The sequence below is a fragment of the Pygocentrus nattereri genome, chromosome 23 (genome assembly GCF_015220715.1).
Source record: "Pygocentrus nattereri isolate fPygNat1 chromosome 23, fPygNat1.pri, whole genome shotgun sequence".
NCBI lineage: Eukaryota > Metazoa > Chordata > Actinopteri > Characiformes > Serrasalmidae > Pygocentrus > Pygocentrus nattereri.
Window position 1 is genome coordinate 19687273 of NC_051233.1, and position 23505 is coordinate 19710777.

Consider the following 23505-nt stretch of genomic DNA (forward strand, 5'->3'; position numbering starts at 1 on the left):
CATTTTAAATTGAAGCTAGAAGATTAAAATTGATTAAAAAAAAAAAACCTTTGCAAAATTGCTGTCCCACATTTTCACGTCACTGCTGAAACACACTTTGTCCATAGGCAGAACCTTACTTTTTCCACACTGGTAACACTTCATGGTGTCAGTTACAGGTATCGGTATCCCCATAACTGATGCCAGTACGGTATCAGTTTAACCCTAGTTTTGGTAGTGACAAAAGAGTTTACAGTAGTCAGTTTAAAGTGTTTTCAACTCTGGGTTTCAACAAATTATGTAGAACGATCCATATACACCCTTGGTCATACTTTTCGAAGTGAAAATAAGTTAACACCTACTTGGAACACACTTCTGCATATTTTAATACATGCTTATTGTTAATTTGCTGACTAACATGATAAGCCATAATAAAATGTGGCCTTTGCAAAAACTATGGCATTTCAAAAATGTTAAAATTGTGTACAATTTATATTTATTTGCCAACAATTATCAAAAAAAATTGACTGTGTGTTCAGGATGTGTTAAACATGCCATTTGACTTTGGGTATTCAAGCTTTCATATGACTGTATGTAGTCCCTGGCTGCAGAATAAATCAACTGCTGAAATATGCCATTACATTAACATGTTTTCAAATGTTATTTGAATTCTGTAAGATTCTTCACACAAATGCAAACAAACCCCAAAACAATAACAATGTTTGTCCCAAAGCCAAATATGAAATTCCAGTAGAACTCCACTGTGCTGCTCAGTGCTCAGAAACCTTCTGATGTCTTAATGTATTTATATGTCACATACAGGAGCCACTGTTAGCTGTTTTCCTGCTGATTTGTTCTGAGCTTATGTGGGAGTAATTAATGCCAGTTGCTCCTTAATTATGGTGATTAGACGAGTCATGGGAAATTAAGCTACAGCTGGAGGATTTGCTACATGTCCAATAACTAGTGTCTGTGTATATGTGTGTCTGTATGTATTCAAGTGCTGGAGGTGGAGGGTGTTGGACTTTTGGTGGTAGAAGATGCCAACATTGCATTGTTTCTTCAGTTTCAGTAACCAAAAATGTCCTAAATGCTGTTTCCTCCTTCAAGCAAAGGAACAATTCTTCAGAACAACCTGTAGTGAGAATGATGGTGGCAGGAATTTAGTCAGAATTAATAGACAAAGAAATGGTAAAAAGGTGCTACTGAGGAACATGTAATAAAAACACACTGTATCCTGGTTATTTAGTCCAATTCACAGTCCATTCCTGGAGATCTACCACCCTGCAAAGTTTTACTCAAACTCAAATATAACACTGAGGGCCTTCATGGGCGGCATCTGAATACAGGGCAGGAGTGGGACTTATTTACAGAACAGGAGTTATTTTGATGTTGACTTGCCCACCTTTTTAGACTTTTCATATCTGCTCAGATACTGTACTTGTCCTCCTTAATTAGCTTTTTCATGTTTGTCTTGTTGGTGCCACCTTGGTTTTTTGCAGTTCATGCCACTGTTGTCCATCCTCACATGATTCGCCTGGGGCTGATGTTAGCTTTGGTAGAATTTTTGTTCCACCTTAAATGGTGGAATCATTTTAAAGTGGAATGGAAAATTAAAATACGATCCCAATTCCAATAAAGTTGGGATGTTGTGTAAAACATGAATAAAAACAGAATATGATGATTTGCAAATCCTTTTCAACCTATATTCAGTTGAATACACTACAAAGACAAGATATTTAATGTTCAAACAGATAAACTTTATTGTTTTTTGCAAATATTCACTCATTTTGAATTTGATGCCTGCAACATGTTCCGAAGAAGTTGGGACAGGGGCATATTTACCACTGTGTTGCATCACCTTTCCTTTTAACAACACTCAGTAAGCGTTTGGGAACTGAGGACACTAATTGTTGAAGCTTTGTAGGTGGAATTCTTTCCCATTCTTGCTTGATGTACAACTTCAGTTGCTCAACAGTCTGGGGTCTCCGTTGACGTATTTTGCGCTTCATAATGCGCCACACATTTTCAATGGGAGACAGGTCTGGACTGCAGGCAGGCCAGTCTAGTACCCGCACTCTTTTACTACGAAGCCACGCTGTTGTAACATGTGTAGAATGTGGCTTGGCATTGTCTTGCTGAAATAAGCAGGACGTCCCTGAAAAAGACGTTGCTTGGATGGCAGCATATGTTGCTCCAAAACCTGTAAGTACCTTTCAGCATTAATGGTGCCTTCACAGATGTGCAAGTTACCCATGGGCACTAACACACCCCCACACCATCAGAGATGCTGGCTTTTGAACTTTGCGCTGATAATAATCCAGACAGTCCTTTTCCTCTTTTTTCTTCCTCTACGTCCATGATTTCCAAAAACAGTTTGAAATGTGGACTCATCAGACCACAGGACACTTTTCCACTTTGCGTCAGTCCATTTCAGATGAGCTCGGGCCCAGAGAAGCCGGCGGCGTTTCTGGGTGGTGTTGATATATGGCTTTCGCTTTGCATGGCAGAGTTTTAACTTGCACTTGTAGATGGAGCGACGAACTGTGTTCACTGACAATGGTTTTCTGAAGTGTTCCTGAGCCCATGTGGTAATATCTGTTACAGAATAATGTTGGTTTTTAATGCAGTGCCACCTGAGGGATCAAAGGTCACGGGCATTCAATGTTGGTTTTCTGCCTTGCTGCTTACTTGCAGAGATTTCTCCAGATTCTCTGAACCTTTTGATGATATTATGGACTGTAGATGATGAAATCCCTAAATTCCTTGCAATTGCACATTGAGAAACGTTGTTCTTAAACTGTTGGACTATTTGCTCATGCAGTTGTTCACAAAGTGGTGAACCTCGCCTCATCCTTGCTTGTGAACGACTGAACCTTTCAGGGATGCTCCCTTTATACCCAATCATGACATCCGCCCATTTGCAATTAACCTGTTCACCTGTGGAATGTTGCAAACAGGTGTTTTTTGAGCATTCCTCAACTTTCCCAGCCTTTTGCTGCCCCTATCCAAACTTCTTTGCAACGTGTTGCAGGTATCAAATTCAAAATGAGTGAATATTTGCAAAAAACAATAAACTTTATCCGTTTTAACATTAAATATCTTGTCTTTGTAGTGTATTCAATTAAATATAGGTTGAAAAGGTTTTGCATCATATTATGTTTTAATTTGTTTTACATAGCATCCCAGGTTCTTTGGAATTGAGGTTGTACATAGCTAAATTCAATCTGTCTCCAGGACCAGGACTGAGCACCCCATCTAGAGGAAATTTCATTTCTGTAGCTCAGAAAGCTTTGGATTAATCTATGTGGAAGACTACACTCATAGTTCAATGGCAAAACTATTAACAAGTAGACATATGCTGGCTCTAAGGTAAGCTAAACTTTATCTGGCTTACTGTACTTGATTATACACATTTACATATGTCAAATTACATATTTACATATTACAATTAATATTACAGAGCAATGTTAAGATCTGATAGTTAACTAAGTTAGCTTTTCTGTAGCTTAGCTTAAGCTGTTGACTGTAACCTTAATAAAACAGTACTGTACAGTGCAATTGCTACGAAAAACATTGTTTAGAAATAGATATCATTTATTAAAAATATTATTAAGAAATATCATAAACCCATATCATGTATTTAATTCTATTAAAATTAGCTAAAAGACTGTGTATAAGATGTCTCCTCTTTAGTATCCCTTCAGTTGGTCCTACTAGCTCCAGTGAGAAAGCATGATACATTCCTTGAATTTTGTTTAATTCAATTTTAATAAGAAGAATGTAAAAATAAACTTGAACTTTATATTTCCAGTGGTTCAAAGACTTTTGACAGTACTGTAGACTTGTTTGATTGTTTGACCTAAGGTGTCCTTTATTCTTTTCATTCCCTGAATTCCAACTCTCAGCAGTCTACTGCTGTGACCCCTTGATAGTCTAGCTAAATTGCTAGAACAGATATTGCACAGCCTCATTTACACCCATTCAAAACAGACACAAGCTAAAGTGACACTCACACTGTCCCATTCTTTTTTCTTCAAAGTGTTTTTATTGAACATCTTAAGCATTAATACACTATATAATACACGTTTTATTTTTTGTCATTATTTCAACCCCCCCACCCAAAACAACCCCCAAATGTTGCACAAATGCAAATATAGATTTGAAAAGATTCATAAAGTATTAGTATTTAAAAAGGAGAGAAGAAAAAAAAAGATAAATTACAAAATATGTACATTACTCCTGTGAGAATGAGATTAGCGAGGGATCCATCTCCCTAATTTGATCCAAAACCGGTTGCCAGATATCAAAAAATTTGTAGGCACAACCTCTTATAGAATACCTTATTTTTTCCATAGTCAAATTGTATAAAAGTTCAATAAACCACATTTTAAAAGTTGGAGGGGACTTATCTTTCCATTTAAGTAGTATTTGCTTTCGAGCTAAAAGAGTAGTAAAGGCTATAAGGATTTTATTATTTTGATTTAAATGAGAATACTGTGGTGCAATGCCAAATATAGAGATTATGGCATCAGGCTCTATTATTGTCCCCAATATATCAGAGATAAACCTAAATATAGACTTCCAAAAATCTTCAAGTTTTGGACAAAGCCAAAACATGTGGTACAGAGTTTCAGGCTCAACTTCACATCTATCACAGAGAGGATCTATCTCACGTTTAAATTTTGCCAGTTTTACTTTGGACCAATGCAATCTATGGACCACTTTAAATTGGATCAGTCGATGTCTTTGACATATCGAACACTGTCCCATTCTTAACAAGAATCAAAAAGGACCCTACCGCATTCTCACTCTGCCAGGAACAGTATCCAAAATGGTTGTTAAAATATTTGCCTGTCTGAAGAGCTTCATCCTTAACTGTCACTCAGAGAGAAATAGTGTTGATTAAATAGCAGTAAGCCTTGAGAACTGCCTGCTTCGCTGTGCAGCTGTTACATGGCGATGTTTGCTCACTTGATAAGCTGTCCACTACAGCTCAACTCTGTTATCACCATCGTGTTTTGAAGGCAAACAGAAGATGAGGACAGTACATATGGTACATTATTGAATGCCTTTTTTTTCCACTAAAATCTCTTCTGTGCACTTTTCTCTTCTCATTTTCAGTGTGCCTTTTGCTCTCTTCCATTATTAAACTCCTCCTCATAACACACTACTGGGGGGGGCATTTTGAATGAGCTGTAAACTTCATATTTTACATGTATAAGTGAAGGAATATTGCTGCCAATTTAAACTTTTACCTCTTATTCTCCAGGGCATATTTAGTTTTTTTCCCCCCATCTGAATTTACATGACCAAATCTTTTGGCAAATTATTCAGTAACTGCATGAAATAAGTGTAAATTTTATTTATTTATTTATTGTAAAAGTTCCCCTCAAATTAATAGAACATGTTTTATGATCACACATTGCTATTTGCATTATCTTATACAAATAATTCTTACAGAGTAGATCACTGAAGATGCCATCTGTTTTATAGTTTATAGCCCAGATTTGTGAAAAAATGGGTTGACTTTCAGTAGAGAAAAAAGTGTGAGATCAGCTTCTTCTATTATAAGAGTTTAAAATTGCATTACCCATCTATTTGACTGGAAAGAAGACAAAGCTCTCATATAACACTCACCTTTTGAATGTAGCTTATGAAATATGCAAGTTATGAAGAATAAAACTCCTTGGAACCACCAGTGGTCCCAAAATGCACTTCAAGCTGAACTACAGAGCTGAACATGCCACAATAATTTTAGTTTAACAGGCTAATGTGACTGTCAGTTCATAACTCTCTTAAAACTAAAAGATAAAATAGATTTTCCTTGTGTTGGCTGTGTTTACATGCAAAGATTTTTGACAATCCGATTGAATACATTCCGAGGTTAGATTAAGATGGATTAATAGCTTAAGACTGAGGTGTTTATATGCACACTCTACTCAACAATCTGATGGAAATCTCTGTTTACATGCACACAAGTAATCAGATCCCAAATTACACACATGGCATAGAATACCAGTTAGTGTAGACATAACCATGACAAGTTTCATGTGAGTCCAGTCAGAGTGAGATGAGGAGCAGTAAGCAGTGCTTGTTTTTAATTACTTTAAAATTATGGCAGAATCAGGAAAATGTACTTCACATTACTTATTTACTTCTCTACCGCTCGCCCTTCTTTGATGTCATGTTCTGAGGCACATATGCTGGATTCCAGTCCCCAGTTGAACGTTAAACTTTTGCCAGAAACATTTGTACATGCACTGAACGCACTTAAACTTTCCAAATGTAATGGTATACAGACATTTACATTATTATTGTATTATTCTTCTATTTAACAGATTATTTACAGGATTACCCACTTCATTCAATCGGATAGAAGTCGTATTCCCAAAGGCCTCCATCGTACTAGTCTATTCTGATTGAGGTGTTTACATGGACGTATTATATTCCAACTGAACTATTAGTGGGATTATTAAAGGAAAAATTGTGGGGGACACTGGAATGTACATCTTAATCCAAAGTTAGATTCTACTAAAGAAACTTCTGTGGAAGCACTACATAAAAAAATAAGTGTACTAATGACGGAGTTGGGCATAATAGATCTTTGGAGAGATTTTAATCCAACGGGATGTGACTACACATATTATTCTCCACCCCATGGTGCCTACTCAAGGATTGCTTTATTTTTTTATATTTAAAAGGGACCGACATAGATTATGCTGTATTGATATAGGAATGATTGATCTGTCTGACCATGCACCTGTTTCATTAGTTATTCAAATTAATAGAATCACTGGAAATACATTGGAGGCTTAATTTAAATATTCTGAATTTAAAACACAAATGGCTGAAGAAATAAAAATGTTTTTGCAACAGAATGACAATGAATGGGGAAGTGGGTTCAGAGATTGTGTGGGACACATTGAAAGCAGTTATAAGGGGGAAAATAATAGCCCATTGCGCTTTTCAGAATAAAATAAGACAATTAAGACATTTCAAAGATAAAGGTGATTAGGAATGACATAGATGTAACATATATGTATACACAAGAAATTGAAAAAAGGTGTTATTCACAAAACAATAATATTATGAGTCAGGATCAAGAGCTACCAAACTATTGGCAAGAAGATTTAAAAAACAGCAAACAGAAAAAACAGAAAAACTGATTTACAAAATCAGAGATAAAAACTCTAAAACTTTATTATATGATAGGGACAGAATACAAAAAGCTTTTAAAAAATACTATGAATATACTGTCAGCCACACCTAGAGGATGATCAACAAACATAGTTTTTTGGGATCTCTTCATTTGCCTGCCCTATCGGAAGAGCAAAATAAAGAATTGACGGCAGAAATAATGGAAGAAGAATTGAATAAGGCCATTTCTAGGCTAAAGGCAAATAAGTCCCCCAGGTATGGATGGACATTTAGATCTGAGTTAATACCGAATCTTCTTCAAAATTCAAAATCCATGGATGAAGTCATTTGGAGTACGGTTAAGGAGGAATACAAATTAAATGAAAAATTGAGAATATTTAGATAGTGTGTGTATGAGATTTTAATGAGATGGATGATAGATTTAAAACCTGGATAGCTAGTGTGTGTGTGTGTGTGTGTGTGTGTGTGTGTGTGTGTGTGTGTGTGTGTGTGTGTGTGTAAAAAAAAAAAAAAAAAACCTTCTCACTCTGCTCACAAATGAATAAATTTGTTAAGTCTTGGTCGAAGTAGGTTACTTTATATAAAACCCTTACGACCACATTTTATGGAATATCCAATGAGTAAGAACTATTGTTTGTGATACTATACTGCTGTACCAAACTGATGAATATATTTATTTAAGTTATATAAATTCATGTTTAGGTATCTTATTACATTTGTTTATGTTGTGTTTTTTTCCTTCACTGTAGTTGATTGTTTGTTTTAAAAATGTAAAAAAAAATAAAAAAAAAGGTATTAAGAGACAAAATTGACCCGGAAGGTGGTTAAAAGTGGAGATGTGATTGTCTCTCAAAATAAAGAATTTAATAAACAAACAAGCATGGCTGTAAATATTATATAAAAATGCATTACATCTTATTATGCATTATAAATAGTGTTGTTGGGAGTGAGGATTTGAGTTGAAGTATTTACTGCAGGATTTGCTGAAACACTAAAACATACACAATAAAGCACATTACCGGCTTTGTCAGATTTTAAGCCAGTGCTTGCATGGTTGTTTTATCCAATGTGGGAAAGTTAATGTACACCACTGTAGCTTGGCACTAAGTTAACACTGCATGTCCAATAGAATGCTAGCACTCCAAAGTAACTTCACGCTCAGTGTGATGTCGGAGGGGGTCCAGGGTAGGGGCTCATGGGTACTTGGTTTGCTGTGATGTACTGTAACATTTAAAGTGAGAGCGCTGGGTAAGAAAACTGCATTGTAGCAATAATTCTAGGCTAGACAGCCTGTTTCGAGCATCTGAACATTCAGGACTGAAGCCCTGAAGATGCAGCCCTAACAGCACCAGCAGTGACGAATAAAAAATACAAAATCTCAGGCCATAAATAAGCTTTTTGTATTTGTCTTTGCTTTATGCTCACCAAGCTGAGACTGAGTTCCTTAGCGCATATTTATAACACATTTTAAAACTACTTATAATTACTTATAATGCATTATATAAACAATCACAATGTATAATAAACATGGCTATAAAGTGTAATTTAGTCATTCATTCATTCATTTTTATAAATATTTATAACCATGTTTATAATGCTATATTAATGCATTATAACAGGTTATAAATGTATTTATAGATGCTTACAAACGTGACATTCATAGAAAGTGTAATCGTAGTTAGCTTAGCAATACAACTTTGCTATCTCCGCCCTCTCAGTCACAAATTTAGTGGCTTGACACCTGCAGGACACTAAATTGTACTGTAAAGCATTTTGCATCTCATTCGAAACTCAACTACAACAGTTTCAAGGACTTCAACAGTTTCGTGAAACAGTCAACTAAAATGCCAGTAACACATCACATGGTCACATTGAATGACAAACTTTCAAATGATGGATTTCACCAGGTCAGTGGACAAGACAATAAAACAGAAGATGGCTTGATGGCTTGGGTGAAAAGGAGGCACTAACCTAATGTTGGTCATTTTTCATTTTGTCAGTTTCCTGAGCCATGGGTTTCTCCAAGTTAATGTTTTTGTAACCACCTGTGCTAACCAACCAGATAATGCTAACAGCTGTTTAAACAGCTGCTTGTGCAGCATTTATTCCTCTTTAGCCTGCTGTTATTGTCCTCTACATAGCTAAATTTATTTTTTCTTCTCTTGAACTGCTATAATTTTACATAGACCTCAGATTCATTTGGGATCCCAAGGATGAAAGTTATTACTGAATCAGAGACCAAGATGTGCTCTTTGGTGAATTTGTGTGCCTAGAAGAGAATGAGCAAGGCATCGAGTAGTCTGTAACTATAACAGCTAATATTCATTTTTAAAGGCTTAACATACACAGAACAGGTAAAAATAAAATATGTAGTAAGGAACCTGAGACAGAATAATGAGAGAGAGATAGATGGATATAGAAAAGAAAAACAGCATGAGAGCTAGAAAAAACAAGCTAATCAAAATGCTGCAAATATGTAAATTACACCTTGCAGATGAATTTGAAACAAGAACAATATGACGCATCAAAAAATGACTTGGAAAAAAATCTAGGACAATAACTGAAAGTTTCATTGTGTAAATCCAGCTATTTTTAAACATGAGCAAAAATGTCACGTTTCACTGAAATCTTAACCTGTTTATTTTCTCTATTTACCCACAATGAAATATAACACATACCCAAATACTGGCACATGAAATGGTTAAGAGTACTTTAGTACGCATTCCTAGTCCACACCAAACAAAGTAGGTGTGAAAACACCCTTATAATGCTAAGCCCTAAACCTTAGGTCAGCAAAATGAGTTGGCCTTGTAATGACCAATCATTCTCATAACATCAGGACTTTTATATTTACTCCCCAAATGACAGTAAAGCCACAGAACTCATCTGTTATTTATAATACAGTATAAAATATGTAATAACAGTGTGTGCTATGCTATCCTAAACCACATATTGCATGTATGTGTGCATCTTCCTCTCTCCCTCTTTCCTCTCTGCTGCCTGACCTGCCCTCATTCAGTCTCTGCTTACTAATTAGAACTGTGCCAAAGCCATGTGACCGCTTGGATACAGAAAGCCTGTGGGTATTTCACGAGACGTGTGCTACGCTGAATTAGCATTTTATTTATTTATTTATTTATTTTGTATGTAACACAAAGTGTGAACAGCGAGTCTCAATGTCTTTGCCTTCTGGCTAAAAATGAATCCTAGCAAGACCAAAGAAGTTGGCAGGGATCAAGGCTGTATATCTGTAAGCTGTATGGAGCAGCGCTTTTTACAACCCCAATTCCAATGAAGTTGGGACGTTGTGTAAAACATAAATAAATACAGAATACGATGATTTGCAAATCCTTTTCAACCTATATTTAATTGAATACCCTACAAAGACAAGATATTTAACGTTAAATGGATAAACTTTATTGTTTTTTGCAAATATTCACTCATTTTGAATTTGATGCTTGCAACATGTTCCAAAGAAGTTGGGACAGGGGCAACAAAAGACTGGGAAAGTTGAGGAACGCTCAAAAAACACCTGTTTGGAACATTCCACAGGTGAATAGGTTAATTGGAAACAGGTGAGTGTCATGATTGGGTATAAAGGGAGCATCCCTGAAAGGCTCAGTCGTTCACAAGCAAGGATGGGGTGAGGTTCATCACTTTGTGAGCAACTGCGTGAGCAAATAGTCCAACAGTTTAAGAACAACGTTTCTCAATGTGCAATTGCAAGGAATTTAAGGATTTCATCATCTACAGTCCATAATATCATCAAAAGATTCAGAGAATTTGGAGAAATCTCTGCAAGTAAGCAGCAAGGCAGAAAACCATCATTGAATGCCCGTGACCTTTGATCCCTCAGGCGGCACTGCATTAAAAACCGACATCATTCTGTAACGGATATTACCACATGGGCTCAGGAACACTTCAGAAAACCAGTGTCAGTGAACACAGTTCGTCGCTCCATCTACAAGTGCAAGTTAAAACTCTGCCATGCAAAGCGAAAGCCATATATCAACAACACCCAGAAACACCACCGGTTTCTCTGGGCCCGAGCTCATGTGAGATGGTCTGACGCAAAGTGGAAAAGTGTCCTGTGGTCTGATGAGTCCACATTTCAACCTGTTTTTGGAAATCATGGACGTTGTGTCCTCCGGGCCAAAGAGGAAAAGGACTGTCCGGATTGTTATCAGTGCAAAGTTCAAAAGCCAGCATCTTTGATGGTATGGGGGTGTGTTAGTGCCCATGGACTGGGTAACTTGCACATCTGTGAAGGCACCATTAATGCTGAAAGGTACATACAGGTTTTGGAGCAACATATGCTGCCATCCAAGACACGTCTTTTTCAGAGACGTCCTGCTTATTTCAGCAAGACGATGCCAAGCCACATTCTGCACGTGTTACAACAGCGTGGCTTCGTAGTAAAACAGTGCAGGTACTAGACTGGCCTGCCTGCAGTCCAGACCTGTCTCCCATTGAAAATGTGTGGCGCATTATGAAGCGCAAAATACAACAACGGACACCCAGGACTGTTGAGCAACTGAAGATGTACGTCAATGAAGAATGGGAAAGAATTCCACCTACAAAGCTTCAACAGTGTTGTTAAAAGGAAAGCTGATGTTGGTAAACATGCCCCTGTCCCAACTTATTTGGAACGTGTTGCAGGTATCAAATTCAAAATAAGTGAATATTTGCAAAAAAAAAAAAGTTTATCCGTTTGAACATTAAATATCTTGTCTTTGTAGTGTATTCAATTGAATATAGGTTGATAAAGATTTGTATTGTATTCTGTTTTTATGTTTTACTATGTTTAACTTCATTGGAATTGGGGTTGTATAAAGGGGAACTCCACCCATTTTTCAAATGTCTGCATAATTAGATCTTTGTAATGTAAACAAAGTTATTCTGAGTGATTTGATGTGAAATGTGGCATTCAAGAGAAATTCTATTCAAAAGTCAGAATATTCCAGAGTGGTGGTGCTGGGACCCAGATGTCTGAATTGTTAGTGTCACAGGTTAGCTTTTAAGGTTAGCTGTAACAACAGTACACACACTGCTGTTTGTATCAATCAATGTTTCAGTTAATTGTAAGGTACTCAGGTAGGTAGTCCTGTTCATACAGTCTAGGCAGGATGTTTTGATAGCTTAAATCTGCTTATTAAAAAAAAAAACACTACCAGCATTAAACCTACGAAGCTGAAATTAGCTTCTTATTCGCAGCTTCTTGTTTAGATTTTCGTGTTCCACCTTAAACCTTAAATGATGCAACAGTTGTATTATGGCACCTGAGGAATCGTCAGTGAGAGGCGATAATAGCCAGATTTAAGTTTATTTTTACACTTTATGTGAATTCAGTAAAGCACTTAACATCACTTATCACACTTGGCATCAGTTTAGTACTTTTTCTTTTACTGCCTGTTGACAAGCTGAAAAAGGCTAGGATAGTAATGTTAGCTGAGGTAACTCACCATTAGCATTTGTCTGTTTACCTAAAAGACTGTCTGTCTGTCACTTTGCACATTTCAAGCCACATGTGGTCTACTGTGGCTTTCTGTGGTCTTTAATTTAATGTAATAATGGCAAATTGCTGAGTGGCTCTGATGTACTGAGGAATTGAACAGTGCTTGATGAAGCACAGGTACCTGTGTGTGTGTGTGTGTGTGTGTGTGTGTGTGTGTGTGTGTGTGTACGTCCATAAAAAAAGGTTTTGTATTTTGGATGCTGCGCAATGTGGCACATCCAGGTGTGCAGTGGCCTTTAGAGGAGGCAGTTTTACAGGCCCAATATTTAAAGATATGTACATGTAAAATATAGAATATCTGCATCTGTCTAGAATTCACATACTGGTGTATCCAAAGTTGTAACCATTGCAATCCTTAGTTCCAGTTACACACTGTAAAGAATGAAGTTGGTAAGTTTATCTACAGTAAACCACCATTTATCAAAATACTCTCTGAAATACTTTGCTTACATATCAATGACACATTTATGAACATGTTTTGGAAAAAAACAGTGGAATTCCCAATTAAGTCTCTTTTCTTTGTCTCTTCTTTGCATGCAAAAAAAGAAACATTCACATATTTTCTTTCTCTGGCCAGTAGCCAGTTTTGCATCCAGCTGTCAAACTCCATTCAATCAAATATATGAAATGTCGTTAAAGAGTATGCAAATAAGGCTGAGTCTTCATCAGCTCTGTGCAAGAGAATTAAATTAAATTCAAGATTTATTTATATAACGCTTTTTATATTGGTTCCAAGCCCCAAATGAGCAAGCCAAGAGCAACAGTAGCAAAGAGGAAGAAACCTGGAGAGGTTACCCTAAGAAAACAACAAGAGCAGAATGGAAAAGAAACAAGTCAATTCAAGTCAGTTAATATACAATAATGAACACAGAAAAAAGGCAAAGAAGTAGAGAAATGAGCAAGTCATTGGTAGGAAGTGTTCAGATTAACCAGTGAAACTAGTGAAAGGCCTACCAGTTAGAGGATGTTGGGGAAAAAAAATCATATTTGCACGATATACAGTATGTCACGATATTCATCTGACGTCTGATGAGATGGAACAGATGAAAAGAACCTCATTTAAAAATACTATTAACAACTATGAATGTACATTGACTGTACTAAATACTAATTAAACATAAATAATTCTAAAGTGTTTGTAATGAAACATGCAGTTGATTTATTGTTCTTTGAGCACTAACGATATCCACAGAATACTGTGGTTTGAAGCATGTAATGAGTATTAGTTTTTTTTTAAACTCTTATGAAAAAGTACAAATGTGTACCTTTTCTCTGGGGAAAAACAGTACTTTTTTCTAACAGTGAACTATAGTTTTTTTCTAATAAAATAACAGTTAATTTAAATTATTTGTTAATCAGTTGGTAACTGCTGCTTTCTATGTTTTGCAATGACAGGTAGACATATATTGAAACACTATGAGCAACACAGCTTTATTCACTTTTATATTATTTATTCAGCAAATGTAACTTATTCAACATTGTAATTTGCATTTTAAGGTCTTTTTCAATCTGTTAAAATGTGTATAAAAAATAATGGAAACCTGTCCCCTCTCTCTCACTCAGTCACAAAGGTATCATAGCAACTACATTCATTTCATTGCCCATAACTATGTAATAATTGATCCACAACACCGGCTTCGATACTCACAGCACTGTACTAGTACAGATTAAATAACTGCTCTCTCCAGTGTTCAATTATTAATTCAGCAAATAAACTTTAGATTAAATAAAGAAAACAATCTTAATACTGACAGGGCCAAAGGGAGGAGTGTCATAGAAAAGCCACTTTTGTGTCCCTAAAGAATCTCTCAATTTTATGGTTCTTTACATTCCACTAATTTTGCAAAATTTCTGCATAATTCAGTGGTTGAAAGTCAGTTTTTGTTGAGTTAGTTTAGAGAAACATTTCAACACCATTTTCATTACAATGGTTGTGATAGGAACCAGAGATCACAATGTCTACAACAATAATATACACACTTTATTTACCATCAAAATAATAACATATAAAAATATATGTAATATTGGTCATTGTAAAAAGTGGCAAATCTGAAAAAATAAGTTTTCTTTGGGGACTCTTTAGCTTTTTAGCCTGCATGTACATCTCTGCCATGAACAGATAAAAAAAATACATTTTTAGACCAGAATCTTCAGGCATTAGACACATTTTTATAACCATTTTGTGTGATGGCTTTTGTGATAGCATTTAGGTACATTAAAGGGCCCTCATCCTACATCTTTCTTGTATTTTATTTTTCCCTTGTGGTCCTCTTATGTTTGTGTGGGTTTATCTAACAAAAACAGGAATTCATTTTACCATGACCATTTCCAAGCTACATTTATAACATTTAGCAGATGCTCTTATCCAGAGCGACTTACAAGAAGTGCTTTGTCTTTCTAGAGTAAGTATCTTTGCTAGTTACCAATAGGTTAGAGAGAAAGCTAGTCCTGAGCTCAGGTACTGCTGGAAACAAAAAAAGTCACTGTTGATACCTAGAGAAAAAGGAACAGTACTTAATTCAGTGCTCATTTAAGTGCTGCATAAAGAGATGTCTTCAGTCTGCATTTGAAGACAGCGAGAGACTCTGCTCTATGGACAGCCAGTGGGAGTTCGTTCCATCACCTGGGTGCCAGTACAGAGAACAGTCTTGATACTTCCACGCCCCTTGATGGATGGTGGGATAAGCCGAGCTGTACTCGAAGGGCTCGTGGTACAATTTGAGATTTCACCATTGCCATCAAGGGTAGATCAAAGGTAGGTCCATTTATAGCTTTGCAGGCAAGCATTAGGGTTTTAAATCTGATGCATTGCAGCTACAGGAAGCCAGTGAAAGGAGAGCAGCAGTGGGGTGACGTGGCTGAACTTGAGGAGATTGAAGATGAGCTGTGCTGCTGCATTCTAGATCAGTTGCAGAGGCTTGATGGCCTGCAAGGGAAGACCAGCCAAAAGCGAGTTGCAGTAGTCAAGTCTTGAGATGATAAGAGACTGCATTAGCACCTGGGCAGCCTCTTGAGTGAGAAAGGGTTGGATCCTACAGATGTTGTACAGGAGAAATCTGCATGACTGAGTTAGGTTCGCGATGTGAGTCGAGAACAGTAACTGGCCATCCAGAATCACACCAAGACTTCTTGCCTCTACAGACCAAACAATCAGAAAGTTGACAAGATCCTGATGAGGACCTGTAGTTGCAGGGATGAATAGCAGCTCAGTCTTGCTAGGATTGAGCTTCAGGTGGTGAGCTGCCATCCATGAAGAGATGTCAGACAGACATGCCGAGATGCGACTGGAAACCTGTGTGTGAGAGGATGAAAAAGAAAGAATTAGTTGTGTCATCAGCATAACAGTGATAAGAGAAGCCATGAGAGAGTACATCACCAAGAGAGCTAGTGTAAAGAGAAAAGAGAAGACCCAGCACTTAACCTTGTGGGACACCAGTGGAGAGTCTGCATGGAGAGGATGTGGACACTCTCCATGTTACCTGATAAGAGCAATCCTCCAGATAGGATTTGAACCTCTTCTAGTGCTTCCAGTAGCCAATGATTCCCAGGTTGGTGAGGACGTCTAGAAGGATTGTCTGGTTGACTGTGTCAAAAGCTGGTGAGAGGTCAAGAAGAATCAGGACACATGACCGTTTGGCTGATCTTGCTGACTGGAGCTTCTCGGTCACTGCTATAAGACCAGTTTCTGTTGAGTGCGCTGGTTTTAAGCCAGACTGGTTGGGGTCCTGGAGTTGGTTCTATTAGAGAAAGAGAGACAGTTGATTATACTCTGCATGTTTGAGAATTTTTGAAAGGAAAGAAAGGAGTGATACTGGTCTGTAGTTGTTGACATCAGAGCTGTCAAGCGTGGATTTCTTCAGGATTGGAAGTACTCTTGCAGTCTTGAAAGTTGATGGAACTTCACTTGATGACAAGGACTTAATGAGATAAAGTGATGTAGGTCATTGGAGATTGACTGGAACAATGCAGATGAGATGGGATCCAGTGGGCAGGTGATTGAGTTACTGGATTTGATCAGTTGAAGGCCAGCATCTGTGGAAAGAGAAAAAAACTGTTTAAGGGATTGAGAATGAGAGGAGGAGGTCTAGTGGAAGGAGTGTGGACAGAGGGAAAAGACTGGTGGATTCTATCAACCTTCTCCTCAAAGAAGGTTACAAAATCCTCAGGGGTGAGAGAAGAGGGTGAAGGGGAGGAGGATGGTTGAGGAGAAAGGAGAGGAGAAAAGCTCTCTTCAATCTTTAGAATTAAACAGGCTGTTTGGTTACTGTACCTCTAAGACTGATGCATATAAATTAACTCTTCTCTGATTGGCTGTCCTCTGTTATGCCTATTTTAAAAATCAGTCTAGGCTGAAACACTCCCTATAACTCTCTATGGAGCTAAACTGCTGCAGGCTGAATAGGCAGATGGATGTAAGTGCATTGTTTCTCTTGACATCACAGAAACAGTGGGATCAGAACAGGACATTTTTGCAGTGTAGTTTCTATATATGGACTGTCAGGACTGAGGACTGAATAGCATGTCTTGAAACTTAGCAGTGTTTTGAATTTCCATGATACAGGCCCATTCTTTGGATGTCTGGTACCTATCACCACCATTGTGAATAATTTTGACTTAGTAAGTTTCTCTACAATGAAGCATTTCACTTCAAACCACTCTGAATGATTTTCCTAAGTATTGAGTTATTAACATAAAAAAATCAGTGTCAAATAGAGTTCAATTCTAAAAACACAATTGAAAAGTTCTTTCTGGAGCCAAATATAGTTCTTCTAGGACAGGGTAACCCAAATGTTAAGAAGAGCCATATTTGTCAAAAAATCTAACCACCTTGGGAGCCACAGCATTTTATGTCCATTTTATTGAAGTAACATTTCAGTATCTCAACAACATTTAAGGTGGAGTGTGAAAATTCAAACAGGAAGCTGTCAAACAACTTAGTTTTGCAACTTTTAGTGTTGGACATTTTCTTGTTGCAGATTAAACACATCAGGAAACAAGCTGGAGTGATTATAAATGCAGATAATTCCATTAATTTCCAAATTATTGGTGTTCATCCTAAATCTCTTTGCCTTTCTGTTAGCTACTAGCTGGACGAGATTGTTGACTGCGTTGCTGTGAATAGCAGTCTGCATACCCACCTTCTGGGTTAAAGGGTGAATAAACAGCTATGTGTATAATTCCAGCGTTTAAGACTATTTACTGTTATCTGGTTTAGAATGGGGAATTGGAACAATCAGCAGATCTTTATTTTACTGCAATGGAGGATCATATAATTTTTTCTTAATTTAATTCTGCTGTGGAGCTGTCGACCACTGTTCTAGGGCATTACACCAAAGAACGCATTTTGTCACCTTTATTTTTAAGGGCACAGATGAAAAGCTGTATCTGAAACTCAGAATACCGCTGTACTGCTTAACTTTCAGCCCAGTTTACTGATTTAAACTTTTTTTTTTCTTTATAAATATTGACTTGTTGAGAAGATGCCAATGTGATAGAAACCAGAAATAGGTTGAGAGATTTCTTTTTCTGCCTCAGGGTAGAAATCCAGGCAGCAACTCCCAACCATATCAGTGACGAGGTCCTTCTATCCCACACACACATCATTCATACGCTGCGCTTGTTCTTTGACCTTCTGTCAGTTTTGACGAGCCTTTTAAGATTGATGTTTTTTTTCCCCTGCGTGGGGACCCTCTGATGTGAAGTGTTGAAAAACTCCATCGGCGTGGAACAAAGGAGCGGCGCATTCAGCTTGAATGCTGACAGTAGCTGCTGGAGCGAGGCATTATTGCTGCCGGCGCTTCGTCCGCCCGCTTCAGACGGGTGACCTGCCACTGTCAGTTCTCTTCTCGTCAATGACACCGGCACAAACACACCTCGCTGACTGATGCAAACCTCTGATAGACATCATGTCATACTGGGCTAACCTTGTGACATGTTATGGCTGCGGATGAAGGCAGGCTTTCCAGCGTTCCTGCCATTTCACCCAATCAGTTTAGATTGATGGCAGAGCACACCTTAATCACCTATTTAACCTGCTGTTGAATCAAATATTTAAAGTTTGATTGAGATAAAGTAAAGGTAGTTTTCCTCCACAGCCTCGTCCAGCTGTACTAATGCTTATTCAATTATGTTAGTTGTTCTTTGCTTGACCTTTTTTTTTCTTTGTTTGTTTGTTTGTTTTGTATACAGTTGTGTGCAAATGTTTGGGCACCACTGGTCAAATGACGTTTTGCTAATTACATTGAAAAGCATAAATACTACACATTTATACAAAATGTATCGTAGATTTACTGCTTATCTACTGAATTTAATATTTTCTAGTTAATCCACTATCGTTATTTTTTTTTAAGATTATTTGACTCCTCTGGCCTTAATACAAGTCAGGTGTAGGCACTTCCAGAGTGTAATACGGTAGTGTATGGGACCCTTCAAACTTCTCTTGCTGTTGTGTTTGCACTTAACAGCCATGGACTCATCTAAGTTGCTAAAGATCTAAATCTAAAGATATTTCAGTCATACAAGCAAGAGAAGACTATAAAAGATATCTAGACACTTCCTGCTTGTGATGCTTGTAATTTTCATTGTCTATATAAATAAATGTTAAGTAGAACTTGCAAGTGATTGGCTCCTCCCAGTCCTCCATGTGCTTTTGTTTACTTTTTGATCGCCCACATGCTTCTTTGTTTTGGTTTTCACAGTCCTGCTCCCTTGTTTCGTGACTTCACCCCTGATTGTTGCCACCAGTTTTCCGCCTGTCCCTCGTTATCACTGTGTTTTGTAAGCGCTGTGTTTGCCCTGGTCTGTGTGTGTTCTTTGCTTGACTTGCTAGTCTTTGTTTGATATTTGATTTGTTTGGTGTTTTCCTCCGTTATGTATTTCAGTCTGTGTTTCTTTCGTCACGTCTGAACCCCAGTCTCTCCGGTGTGTGGAGAAATGTTGTGGGCATGGAGAGAAAGAAAGAAAGCATTCTATTAAATATCAACAGATCCTGGGAGCTAAACAGACAATAAACTGACGATGAAAGCAGGGTTTCTTAGTTAGCCTTGTAACAAAAAAAAACAAATCTGTGTAGTAGGAGATGCATCAGGGAAAATTCCTATTGAGCAAAATTCCTACTGGGCAACTTTGGCCTCAGTCACCCAGCTAAGAATCCTACTTAGATGTGGATAAATATTTCTACAGATTTCTTTGAAAAACTGAAAGCAAGTCTGCTGAACAGAATGTGACTCTAAATAAATATTACTAAATAAGTAAATACTGTACATACTGAGGTATAGCTGAATATTGCATGCTTAATTTTTAGCAGCTCTGGTTCTGGAGGTAAAATAAGTAAAAATAAAAAATGCATATTCTCTATAGATGTTTAGAAAAATCCTTTTACAAGGAGTTTTACACACCTAGCCGAACCAACCAGCTTCAAGACCAATCATGACAGTATACACAAATTTTTAGAGCAAAAATTTTTGAAAAACGATAAATAGGCAAATGTGCATGACTGTATTTAACGTTTTTAATGTTTGGAATGAACTACATATCCCAAACAGCACTGCGAATGATGTCAACCATTCACTTTCCCTCCACTCTAAACAGTTTTCAACTTTAGCAATCACATATTTTCTCTGCTGATTTTCTGTTATTGTTCTTTATATTATACATATAGTGTTTGCTTTTTGTCCTTCTGCTTTCATTACCTTGTTTGCTAGCAAGTTGCTTTTCAGTCATAAAACAATGAAGTTCTGTTTTTATAAAAGAATGATTTTAAGAATGTGGATTATTTTACTCATTAAAGTAATATACTCATTACTAGCTCATGCTAAGTCTATGTTGTTAAGTCATTTGGAGGTGGTGTGTCTATATCGCCAGATGACATGTTTTGGTTTACACACACACACACACACACACACACACACCCACACACACACACACATACACACACTTCTAAGCCACTTCTCCTTCTGGGTCGCGGGGGGTGCTGGAGCTTATCCCAGCAGTCATTGGGCAGATGTGGTTTATGACAAGATTTGGTTTATGACAAGATAAAAAAAAAACTGTATTCAATGATCAATCAATACGAAGACTGTAGAAACATAAAGGTGAGTGTGTTGACATACCTGTTTCTGTAGAGCTAGAATACCTGGGATAAAATGTCCAGTATACTGGATGTTTGCAGTAAGAAAGCTGTGGTGATTATTAATTATTAACTGTTATTATTCATAATTACACTGTTCACTTACTCACTCATCATCTTGGCCTCTTAATCTCCTGGCTCGTGGAGGGTACAGGAGCCTATCCTAGTGCTCTTTAGACGATTAGGCAGGATCCACCCAGGATGAATCGCCAGGCTATCATAGGGACCACACTGTTCAGTTCTAGTATATGTGGTTGTTGAAGCTTCTGGATAAGTTCCTGACACTGAAACATGAATAGCTTGTACTTAATGGCAGTTTTGACTGGGAATTAAATAAATGACGGTAGGACAATAGTACTGTTTAGTACTTTTTAACATAAACTTCCAATACGCTTTAATGGGTGGACATACAAAACTGTTTGAGTTGATATGGGGGGGGGGGCTTCTCTCTCTTTGCTTAGTTTTAGATGTAACACTATGTTAAAACTAGCCATGTAGCGGCTGCACTTAATGCTGGCTAGCTCTCATTGTGAATTATTTATATGTTTTCAAATGGTGCAATATTAGAGCCACCAAGATTGGGATTAATTCTGTGAATGAGAAATGTTTGTAATATATGTCAGTATAATACATTTGACGCTGTGTGGATGATGTAGATGTGCGGATGTATTTGAAGTGAACGTGTCTGTTGTCGTCTTACAGGTCTTAGTATCCGTGGTGTCCATGAAGACGAGGCTCCTGACCCTCAGCTGATGCGTCTTGATAACATGCTGCTAGCAGAGGGTGTGTCTGGCCCAGAAAAAGGGGGAGGGTCTGCAGCTGTTGCTGCAGCAGCAGCAGCTCTTGGGGGCGGAGCCGAAAACTCCATTGAACACTCTGACTACAGAGCGAAACTTGCCCAAATCCGGCAAATCTACCACACTGAGTTGGAGAAATATGAGCAGGTCTGCTGTCTTTTTCTATATGTTTATGCATTTCATATTTATATTCATATATGTGTGTGTGTGTGTGTGTGGTGTGTGTCTGTGTGTGTATATATATATATATATATATATATATATATATATATATATATATATATAGTTCTTTGCATAGTGAAACTGGTTCTATATGGTCTAAATGTTACCCTCACTTGGTATATGGTGCCATATAGAATCATTTTCAAAACAATTCTGTATAGAACAAATTTCTTCATCAGGCCTTTGAATGCACTGCAAAGAATTTCTGTAGTTTATTTACCTTACTGCATACAAGCCAGTAAGATACTTTAAATGTGTTTTACAGTTTTATACAGCATGCCGTGTTGAAAACATTTACAGTATAGGCAGATTATACTGTATCATGCACCTTATTGCATGGCTATTGTAATATTATTTTAACAATAATTTAACAATAAAACATGCAGTATCTTCAGCTTTACTGTAAAACTAGGCAGTGATAGTAATTTTCTAAATCAGCAAAGGACCGTCTTCAGTGTGGTTTATTTTACTTTTTACACTATTGAAATTCCAGCTGAGCTTCATTAATATCTGTGAACAAGGGTAAGTACTTTAGTTAGTTAACATTAGTCTAACTGCCTAAAACTAGCTAGCTGTCTAATAGCATGCTAGCTTACCTAGTGCAACCTGTACCAACATGCAGTTGTCATACATGTCATTATATAAGATAATGTAGCTTTGTTCACTTTGTGATTATATGATCACCACTGCTACAAAAATGCTAATTTCACCTGATTTTGGGATTTGCAGCGTCATGTTAGCTCCAAGATAATGGTGTTGTACATTCACTTTCCTACATTGAGGGAATTTTTTGATGCGTTAAAAAGTATTTAAGATGCAGTTTAACTGTAGTCCTAAAGCTACTGTTTTAGCCCTATTGTACTATATATAAGCATATACATGGAAAGTGGTGTGTGTGGGTATATATATAAATATATATGCAGTAACTACCTGGCAACCCTGCTGCCAGGAATTTACTGACAATTTACAGAGGTAATTTTTTTTTCAATATAACTATTTGTAAGCGGTTTTTCTGTGATTGGCAGGCTTGTAATGAGTTCACAACCCATGTGATGAACTTGTTGAGGGAGCAGTCTCGTACTCGACCCATCTCGCCCAAAGAGATTGAGTGCATGGTGGGCATCATACACCGGAAGTTCAGTTCTATCCAGATGCAGTTGAAGCAGAGTACATGCGAAGCTGTCATGATACTACGCTCCCGTTTCCTTGATGCCAGGTCAGTTTGTGAACAGTGGTAAACATTATCACAAAAGCAGTGAACAGCACATCTTTGTTGTTTAGCAGTCTTACAAATTCTAATTAGTGAATCCAGCTCCTTTAAAGTGTGCTCATTATATATTGTGTGCTCAATATATATATATATATCAATTATATATTGCATTCAGCTTGTATTAACACCTGTAGAAAAATGTTGCCAATAGAATAGGATGCTCTGGAGCAGCCACATATGAGCCACCATGTCACCATGGTCATGCTGTGTCTTGGCTAGAGGGGTATAAAACCTTCCAACATTGGGTTGTGGAGCGGTGGATTTGTTTTCTCTGGAGTCATGGAGCTTTAGTCAGTGGGATGAGCTGGAGAGAGAGAGATAATAATCCAACAAAAGTAACTGACCTCATTAATGCTGTTGCGGTTGAATGCAGTGAACTTCTCACAGAAATGTTCCAACATCCGGTGTAAAGCCTTCCCAAAGAAAATGATGT

The 23505-nt window shown here is 37.4% G+C and overlaps 1 protein-coding gene across 5 annotated transcripts in view; it reads left to right on the plus strand.

The window, feature by feature from the left end:
• pbx3a (pre-B-cell leukemia homeobox 3a) overlaps positions 1 to 23505 on the plus strand; it is a 105557-nt gene that overhangs the window by 66060 nt on the left and 15992 nt on the right. For all 5 annotated transcript variants that reach the window (XM_017698398.2, XM_017698377.2, XM_017698388.2 and 2 more), the window contains 2 exons: positions 21486 to 21727; positions 22828 to 23018. In XM_017698398.2, coding sequence (XP_017553887.1) covers positions 21486 to 21727; positions 22828 to 23018 — 433 coding nt within the window. The remainder of the gene's footprint in view (positions 1 to 21485; positions 21728 to 22827; positions 23019 to 23505) is intronic.